The sequence below is a fragment of the Chiloscyllium plagiosum genome, unplaced genomic scaffold (genome assembly GCF_037043375.1).
Source record: "Chiloscyllium plagiosum isolate Xiang-an unplaced genomic scaffold, Cpla_swu_hap1 HiC_scaffold_1, whole genome shotgun sequence".
NCBI lineage: Eukaryota > Metazoa > Chordata > Chondrichthyes > Orectolobiformes > Hemiscylliidae > Chiloscyllium > Chiloscyllium plagiosum.
In genome coordinates, this window is record NW_028270139.1 from 16,124,015 (window position 1) to 16,134,201 (window position 10,187).

General features: G+C 39.6%; 1 protein-coding gene across 1 annotated transcript in view; it reads left to right on the forward strand.

The window, feature by feature from the left end:
* Positions 1–10,187, forward strand: part of LOC122554097 (putative ATP-dependent RNA helicase DDX60) — a 101,391-nt gene that overhangs the window by 19,506 nt on the left and 71,698 nt on the right. The window contains exons 4-7 of the mRNA XM_043698564.2: positions 65–418; positions 1,866–1,979; positions 2,405–2,563; positions 7,888–8,043. Coding sequence (XP_043554499.2) covers positions 65–418; positions 1,866–1,979; positions 2,405–2,563; positions 7,888–8,043 — 783 coding nt within the window. The remainder of the gene's footprint in view (positions 1–64; positions 419–1,865; positions 1,980–2,404; positions 2,564–7,887; positions 8,044–10,187) is intronic.

The window sequence follows — 10,187 nt, forward strand, 5'->3', positions numbered from 1 at the left end:
AAATGTATGTTCATTAATTCTTATGTGCAAGGTGTATAAATCTAGCCTTTTTTTTTGTTTGTAGGATGCTGAGTGTATGTGGGCTAGGAGTTCCTACCATCTATCTTTGCGAACTGCATTAATTCTTCATCTGAAGAACAACACAGAAGCTCCAGTTTACACAGAATTTGTCAACTGCTTTTCTTCGAAATGGCAAGAGTTTTTGCAAGAAAAGTACCCATATTTCATAATGATCAGTGACAAAGCGTTCACGTTAGCCGACACGAGGGAGATGTCCACCTACCTGTTGAAGATGTTCATTTTTCACACGCTAGGATGTGAAATAAATGTTGTAATGACCTCTGGCATGCATTCCGATGTTCGCAGACTTTATGGATACTACCTTAACAGTAAGGCGGTTGCTACAAAAAGCAGAAAGGTGATAATGTTAATGCTCAAGATTCTTATTGACTGCAGTTTATTTTTATTCATTGCAAGGTGCTTGCGGAGCTTGTCGCTGAAGTTGAGACTGTCGAGTCAGTTGGCTTTCTTTCCAGAGCCCAATAGTCCATATGTCCTGTAATGACCCCCACTCAGCACCTGCTCTCACCCTAAATTTGTATTTTGTTTCTAATTCTGTTTCCCCATGTACAATCTACAACCTCCCCTTGTCCATGTGATCCACCTGTGATCTGAATCCAGTGCCACCAGACTTCCCTTCTTCACTTCCTGACCCCTACATTTGCTACCATTGTCAACAGTTCTCTTACGTGTGTGCTCCCCTCATCCCTCTGTCCTTGCAAACTGCTGCCCTGTTTTGATGCTCAATGTTGTAGAGTGAATATTTCCAAAAAAATGTTTTTTGAATGTGAACGTTGCTGTCAAAACTGACTAGTATTCTCCATCCCCAATTGCACTTGTCACCTCCAGAATTCATGTGTCTCTTTCCTGTATTCCACATTTGAATGCCTCCAGTTGGGTTTTCATTCTTGACACAATCCCAAACTGCCTCTTGCAACAGTAACAAGTAGCAGTAACAAATCATCACATATATAACTGATAGGATGAGGAGGAATAGCTCACTAACTCTTTTCTTAGCAATAGTCTGAGGTTGATCCATGCTTTTACACCCTTGCTGCTGCATTTACCCACAAATAGGCTTCTAGCAATATATCCATTCCATGACTGTTTACCTATTTTGGTATTGTCCATACGCAATGGCCTTTAGTTCATCAGATTTTGAAGCCCTGACCCACAACTTTATTTGCTAGATTATTCATTAATTCAGAACAATTGTGACAGATCTCCTGTATTTTATCCTCTGTATGCTTGAAGCTCTCCTATTTTTGCCCTAACTTTATCCTAAATCCCATTTGTGCATTTTCCTTGGGCTTGCTGGCCTACATTAGCTACCAGTTAAGCAGCATCTCACTTCTAAAATTCTAATCTTGTTTCTAAATCCATCAAGGATTTGCCTCTCCCCTACCCCCTATAATCTCCCCCAGTTGTCCCGATACTCTTTATCTGACCTCTTCAACGTGCCCAAATTTAATTGCTGCGTCACGAGTGACCGTGCCTTCAGTTGGTTGCTCCCTAATTTTGGAATTTTCTCGTTAAATCTCTCTGCCTGCTATTTCCTTTTTAAACATGCATCTTAAAACCGGCCTCTGTTCAAACCTATGAACATTTGCCATCCTATCTCCTGAAGTAACTGTCAAATCATGTTTTATAATACTATTGTGAAGTACTTTGGGGTACTGCATAAATACAAAATATTGAAATATTTCATCTTTATGTTTAAAAATGTTATGATATATGCCACATGTCATCAATCCAGAACAATGTTAACAAAGTGAAATATTTTTAATCGTTTTCTCTATTTTTAGATCCAAAAAGCTATGGAACCTGCTCACCGGTCAATAGTATCATTTTTATCTCAAAATCGCATAAGTAAGCAGTTCCTTGGAAGAGACCAAAATCACAAGAGCCTGTCAGAAGAGGTACTGACCAATTTTAAATTTTTTGCCAGCTGTGTGGAGTTTGCACCTTCTCCCCGTGTCTACGTGGGTTTCTTCCGGGTGCTCCAGTTTCCTCCCACAGTCCAAAGATGTACAGATTAGGTGAATTGGCCATGCTAAATTGCCCATAGTGTTAGGTGCATTAGACAGAGGGAAATGGGTCTGGGTGGATTATTCTTCGGAGGGTTGGTGTGGACTGGTTGGGCCAAAGGGCCTGTTTCCACACTGTAGGGAATCTAATCTAATCTAAATTTCGTAGAAATTTTTAGAAAATAAAATCATTTCTCAAGTGCAGGATCCAAAAATATGTATTTTAAGAATGAAGCTTGTGTCACAGCTGTTAAATATAGAATAGAATTTCAATAATATTCATACAAAGTAAATTTCAGCTTATTCTATATTGTTAGGTGCAGTGGGACTTTGATCAACTCAAGTGTTTGTGGCCAGATGGATCAGATATAAGGCGATCTGTCTGTGTTGTTTCTTGTTCAATGGCTCTGAAATGTTACATGCGCTTGTTGAAAAATGAAGAAAACCATAAAGGGACAGAAACTGCTAACAGTAAGGTAAGTTATCCCTTGAGACTATTTAAGTATATCAAACACTTGCATTTCCTTCAGTGATTGGAATAGATTACACTTTGCTTATCTATACTTTAACTTTGATCTCAAGTCATAACTGAACCTTTTACGTAGCAGGTGTTCTTGGGTCTCCAGGGTGAAATTATGGACATGTCAAACCTAAAATGAACAGACTGATTGGCAAAATAGTTTATTGAATGAATCAGAATTTTGTTTCATATAAACACTGAGAGAACTAAGTAAAATTTGTTCAATATTGATGTTGCCTTCCTGCTTCTGTATAAATTACACCAGCAATTAGACTTCTGCAAATAATTGGCATTTTGCAATCGGCATGACATCTAAGCATTGGGGAAAGTAAGTGATGAATTGGAAAAGTTGGTTGAAGAATGGGGTCCCTGAACACTTATCACCTAACAGAAATTCGAGTTCTTTCGAAACCTTATCTCAGCACTGAACAAGAATTAATATACTCTTTAGTGGACTGAAAATAAGCACTATGCTCAGTGCAACCATGAGACTACTGATGATTTGATGAGATTATCCATCAGTCACTCCATCCATTCTGTCCAGCATCAGTGTAATGTGCTGAATTGTCCATTGACTACTGTAGTTGGCATGGATTCAGTAAAGAACTCTTTGTCAGAGTTGTTGCAGCTGCTAATCAGGTGAAGTTTTTCCAAGAATGTTCTGTGACCAGCTGAAATATATTTAATACATTCCTTATGGAATTCTGGCTAACCATTTTTATTTGCATCATCTCCAACATCAAAAAAAATGCCAAGATGCTTCAGATGTGAGGAAATTGGTGCCAGATTGAGGAAGAGGGGTGTTGAGAGAGATATGTAAACCTGAACTGAAGAGAGGGTTTTGGAGAGAATTCAAGTAGAAGGGAGAAATTGTGGGTGGGGAGGGGGAGAGAAATACGAAAATAGTGGCGAATAGTAGTGAATGCTAGTGGCTGAAGAGACAGCTTCCAATGATAGAGCAAAGAAAAGGGATGAGTTTTGTATAGGTATATCAGTGGAATGGCGAGATTAGAGTCAGAATTTATAGGATTGAGTTTAATGGATGGATGGAGATAATATCTATGGAGAATCTCTAATGGCAGAAATTCTAAATGAGGTGATAGTCCACCATTCAGTGAGGGTGAGGGATAAAGCTTTCTGTGACTTGAAGCTAATAGAGGATGGAAGCTTTCGAAGAGATCCTTGGCGAATGTGGATCCTGCCAGGGACAGAGGCTGCTATTAAAGTTGCATTGACTAATAGCCCAACACCAACAGTACCATATACTATGTTACAAGTGGAACACTGAGAGGTAGAGTTTGAAGACAGACATTTAATAATCCTTAATTTATATGAAATTTGCAAACTTGTGTTATTTAGGGTTGCAAGATGAAGCCATCTTTAGGATGAGAATGTGATCAAACACACTGCTCATTTGGAGGCTGAGGGGTGACCTTATGGAGGTTTATAAAATCATGAGGGGCATGGATAAGATAAATAGACAAAGTCTCTTCCCCTGGTTTGGGCGAGTCCAGAACTAGAGGGCATAGGTTTAAGGGGAGAAGGGAAAGATATGGGAGACCTAAGGGGCAACTTTTTCACCCAGAGGGTGTTACATGTATGGAATGAGCTGCCAGAGGAAGTGGTGGAGGCTAGTATATTTACAACATTTAAAAGGCATCTGGATGGGTAAATGAATAGGAAGGGTTTGGAGGGATATGGGCTGAGTGCTTGCAGGTGAGATTAGATTGGATTGGGATATCTGGTTGGCTTGGACGAGTTGGACCGAAAGGTCTGTTTCTGTGCTGTATATCTCTGACTCTGTTGGCTGGAATTTTGTGTACTTTAGCTGAAGGTCAATGAATTGTGTGCTGTTATTAATGGGCTGATGTAGAACCTGATCATTTCACTGAGCAGAAATTTGGCAGGATGAAGTATTATCACATTGGAATTTGGACTTGCGTGCCTCATGATATTTCTGAATCAAATGCAAGTGATGTGCAGATAGTTTGGACTGCAGTTTGGAGTAATTTCAATAGTTCTTCCAGGTCTTGATATTGCTTTTGTGCATTTTTCTACAATAAAAGAAATGTCAATTATACTGTCTAAGAAATCGCCTGAAGAAATTGAATATTAATGCAAGCCAATTGTTTAGATCATTTGAGTCCTACAGCACAGAAACAGACCCTTCAGTCCAACCAGTCCATGGCGAATATAAACCCAAACTAAACTTGTCCCACCTGCCTTCTGCTGGCCCACATCCTTTCAAACCTTTCCTATTCACGTACGCTTGAATAATTACAATACCTGTGTTATTTCAAATGCAGACAGATACTTAAGTCGGCATGTATCTAAACATGTTACTGAGAATTACTGTCATTGCATTTATATCAATATATTTACAGTTATTTGGCAGAAGTAAAACATTGTGTTTTTGTAGAATCAGAAGGATGACAGTTAGCCCCTCAAGCTACGTTTGCTATTCTCACTCATGGCTATTTATCTGCCTTAATGCCACAATGCTATGCTGTATATCCCTTGATGTCATTAGAAATTGAAATCGAATCTATTTGAACTTAATAACTGAAGGCTCTGGGATAAAGAATTCCAAATATTCAGTACTGTTTGACTGAAGAGGTTCCTCTTCATCTCAGTCCCAAATAACCTCCCTCCTATTGTGTCTGTATCCCTTATTTGTAGACCTGTCACCAAGAGGGAGCATTCAGTTTGCTTCTAATCTAGAAGACAAAGGAGCAAAAGTAGGCCAGGCTCTGCTTTGTAATCTCATTTGTTTTGCTGATCTTTTTCTTTTTCTATTCCTATAGAAGCTTTGACATTCATTGCAAGTCTTGCTATTTTGCTTCATTCTGATTTTCTTTATTAACTTCTTGTTCCTCCTTTGCTGAATTCTAAAATTCTCCCATTTCTCAGGCTAGCAGCTATTTTTCTGACAATGCTATAACCCTCCTTTGACCTAATATTATCTTTAACTTCATTTGTTCGTTGTGGTGCTGTTGCTTTTCTTCCTTGGGTATTTTATGCCCTTATAAGTGTGTACCTTTTTTGAAAACCAGGTATTTTTAAAACGTTAACTACATAATGACTGTGTCTACATTCAAATCTTTTAATGTAGTTTTGCAGTCCATCACATCGTCTTCCAACCTTTGTAATTGCACTTAATTAGATTTAAGACTCTAGTTTAAGATGAACTGCAAAACTCTTAAAATGCTCACTGTTCCCTAAAGGTCCATTTCCAACCAGATTATTCATTTTCTCTTTTCTCGATGAATAATACTAAACCTAAAAACTTGAGTCCTGGTTGGGTCGTTTTAACATTTTGCTCCAAAATCTCAAACATTCAGGGAATTATTTCCTAATGGCATTGGTGTTGATTAGGTTTACTCACCTGCGTATAGATTAAAGTAACCCATGATCACTGTATTTTCTTTTCCAGGTTGCACCTCTGATCAGCTGATTTACACCATGACCTATATTACCACTATTATTTGCTTGATATAACCTTACGTACTAATGTTTGTTTCCTCTTGCTTTTTCTTGGCTCCACCCACACAGTCAACCTCCAATTCTTCAGATTGGCGATACTATCTCTGCAATACGTTGATCCCACTGCTTTGTTATCAGCACCATTTCACCACCTTTTACCTTTCTTGACTATCCTTCCGAAATGCCAAGTAAATTTATAATGTTCAGCTTGCATGCAGAGAATATTATTCCTGGGCCTGTGGCCTGGGTTCACTGTATCACTTAAGCACAGTAAATATTAGAAGATCAGGCAGAAATCTGTAAACAGAACCTAGTCTGTTATGTCTGAATGTTTCATGTTTAGTTCCAGCTTGAAAAATTAACTTTATTGTGAATGTTTTTGAATGAATTTGTTTGCACTTTTTTCTTCCTCTAAGCTATTGACTGTCTTGAAACTTCAGTCAGTCTGCACAAAAGCTTTGATAATTGAATGTCAAGGTGTTATTCACTTCCAGGAAGATGGCCATCCATTCTGGGCTGATGTAAAGCAGAGTTAATGAACAGACCTTGGGGAAGGAATGCTGGATCATTTCTTTCCCCTTTTGTAATCTAGAAATGCTGAGTTTAATTGTATGTTCTACTCTTGTCTCATCTGGTTACAGATATATTTTGACTCAAATTTACACAAATTAAAGTTGTTGTTGCTTTCAGAATAATACTTAAGATGCGCATTCATATCATCTCTGAGCTTAAGCTTGCATTTTTAGTTGTGGTCCATTAATCAGAATTCTAATAATGCTTGTCTATTCTTGATGTTTTATAATTTCTTTGTGTTACCTTTAATTTTAGGTGTGCAAATTATTGTTGAACAGTGTTGGGATCTGAATATTGAGTGACAACAAGCTCCTGAATATTATAATTCTTATAGTCTTTTGATCAACATTTTTATTTAATTCAAATAAGCACTTCAAGACTTTGCCATTATTTAGATTAGTATTGTCCACTGGAAATTACTGATAGCCATATTTGTGGTCAATCAAGATCTATTTTAGTCCTGTTGCTATTAGCTTACATGTGCTTGTGTATGTGTGCATAGCAAATATTTACTGACATTTGTGGACTTTCAGTAACCAAGGGATTAAAGGGCTCATAATGATCACAAAGCACTTGCACTTTGTATCCTGATGTTTTAGCAAGTGGGTTAAAATACTCATGTACATACTGAGAAAGAAGTATTGCAGTCAGATGCACGTTAATGGTTCAATGGTAAATTAGAAAAGGCAATTAGCAGCAGTATAACTAGCCACATGCAGCTAATATATTAGATAACACCGGCCTAGAAGAAAGTGACTTTTCATTTTTGCAGATTAGGTTTGGTGACATTCTGTGCCTTGATGAATTTTTGCAATCTGGAGTTAGACTGTCCTTCCATAAGGATTGTCACGCTGTTTAAATACATACTTCAAGTCACATTTTTTGCATAAAATGCTGCTAAGAGATTGCTGCACCCTTGGTTTTTAATGTAAACTTTGTCATGTTTTCGATCCTTTTAATGGTACTTGCAGCTGCTTTTCCATTTAGTATGTGATTTGGATGTTTCTTGTATTGTTGAGGTTATCCCTTATTCAAAGCTATGTATGTATGGTCTTGCTTTGTTACCATGATGTTTGCTTCCTAGCACCAGCATTTTTGTATCTTCATTTTTATCTCTTTATTAATAGTTTTGTCTCCTGTAAGAATAAATTTACAAACTTGTAGTATGCAAAGACGTGCTTAATGTATGCTGATTATCTTGTGTTTGCTCTTTGAATGTCACAGGCAAAGGATGAAAGTTTAACATTTCAAGAGGCAGCAGACATTTGCCGAATATATTGTGCACATGTGGCCTTAATGTGTCACTTACCATTGAACAAACGAGCCCACAAGAACATCAGTATAAAATGGGCAAAACAAGCCTCCAATTTTCTGCAGTTGGTAAGGACATAAACATGATAAATAGATTTCAAAATTAGCAAGTTATAGTAATAATTGCATAATAAATGCCATGGTTATGAATTTTTGATGCCGTCACAGGATGTAGGTGTAGCTTGCAAAAGCCTGCATTTATTTCCCATTTGTAGTTACCTTTGATTTAAGTTGCATGGTAGGCCACTTCACAGGGCAGTTGAGTCAGCTTTATTGCTGTGGTGTCTGAAATTGCAAGTAGGCCAGAACAGGTAAGGATGGGAAAAGATCTTCCATAAAGGGCATTATTGAACCAGATGGATGTTTGCAAAAAATGAACAGTGATTAGACTAGCTTTTTAATTCCAGATTTGCATTCAGTTAATACCTTACCATCTGACATGGCAGGAATCCAACTATCTGCCAAGAACATTAGGTGGGACTATGGATTACTAATCCAGGTCCACTGCCGTGACATCGATGTCTCTGCATGCTTTGGGAGATCTGTAGTTGAGAGCTGGCATACAGATATGTTATCTATCTTCCTGTTAGCATAAATCAACCAAACGTGAATGATCTATAACTTAAATTTTGTTTAAAGGTTGCATGTCTCTATTGCCTTTAATAGCTATGATTTGGAGGAGCTGGCGTTGGACTGGGGTGGACTAAGTTTAAAAATCACACAACACTAGTTTGACCCTGGCCGACCCATATGTCTCGGCTTGCTCCTGCCCCACAGAGTTGCTCTTCACATACGTTGATACTGTCCTATTGCCCCTGGTCCAGGAACTCCCCACATACATTTGACACACCACCCATGCCCTCCACGACCTCCACGACTTTCATTTCCCTGGCCCCCAGCGCCTCATCTTCACCATGGACATCCAGTTCCTATATACCTCGATCTCCCATGAAGGCTACAAAAGACCTCTGTTTCTTCCTCACTCTGTGTCCCACCCAGTACCCCTCCACTGACACCTCATTTGTTTGGTTGAGCTGGTCCTCACCCTCAATTTCTCCTTTGAATCCTCCCACTTTCTCCAGATGAAAGGATAGCCATGGACCACCTGCATGGGCCCCAGCTATGCTGTCCCTATGTCGGTAACGTGGAACAGTCATCTTCTGCAGTTAAACTGGCACTATTCCCCATGCCCATTCCAACCTTCCAATCTGGCATCGCCCTTGTGACCTGTCCTACATGACCATCTTCCTTCACCCCTATCTGCTCCACCTTCCTCTCTGACCTATCACAATAACCCCCACCTCCACTGGCCTAACACACTGTTTACCCCCCCCCCCCCCCCCCCCAGTTTATCTCTCTGCTCCCTCGCTCACAAGTTTCATTCCTGATGAAGGGCACTGTCCTGAAACGTCAATTCTCCCCCCAGTAAGAACTTATTTTAAGGGAACTTACGTTTTTATAGCAAAAGGTGCCATCTCAGCTCAGACAATGTTTTTAAAGGTGCAGGGTTAAATTCAGTCTGTATTCTAATCTTGAGTCCGATTGGTTCTGTTTCTAAAGTGGAATTTACACAATATTACATGGGTGACTGCCTGTAGGTAACACATTTTTTGAGCAAAACAGAATGTATCTGTAAAGACAAATTTGCCCCATTAACTTGTGTGTGCAGGTGCAGGGGAGAGTGTTTGCATATGTACAAGCTTGAAAAAGTGTGTGAGAGCGGAGAGATGGGGTGTGGCGGTGGGAATGTGAGTGGGTGTGTCTGTGTGCAGTGGGGTCACCTATGGTGTGAAGTGAACCCAAGTCCTGGTTCAGGCCACCCACCTGGGTTACCGAACGTGGCTATTGGCCTCCGTTTGGCCACTTTGCGTTGTTGCTTGTCCCGAAGTCCGTTTGGAGGATGGTCACCAAAAGGTGCGAAGCCGAATGTCCCTGACTGCTGAAGTGTTCCCGATTGCGAGGAATGCCCTTTCCTGGTGATCGTTGTACTCTCGCTTGTGCAGATCTCTCTCTCATTCTTTCTCTCTCTCTTCTTCTCTCTCTCTCTCTCATTCTCTCCCTCCTCTCTCTCTCATTCTCTCTCTCTCTCTCTCTCTCTCTCTCTCTCTCTCCCTCTCCCTCTCCCTCTCTCTCTCTCTCTCTCTCTCCTCTCTCTCTCTTCTCTCTCTCTCTCTCATTCTCTCTCTCTTCTCTCTCTCTCTCTCTCATTCTCC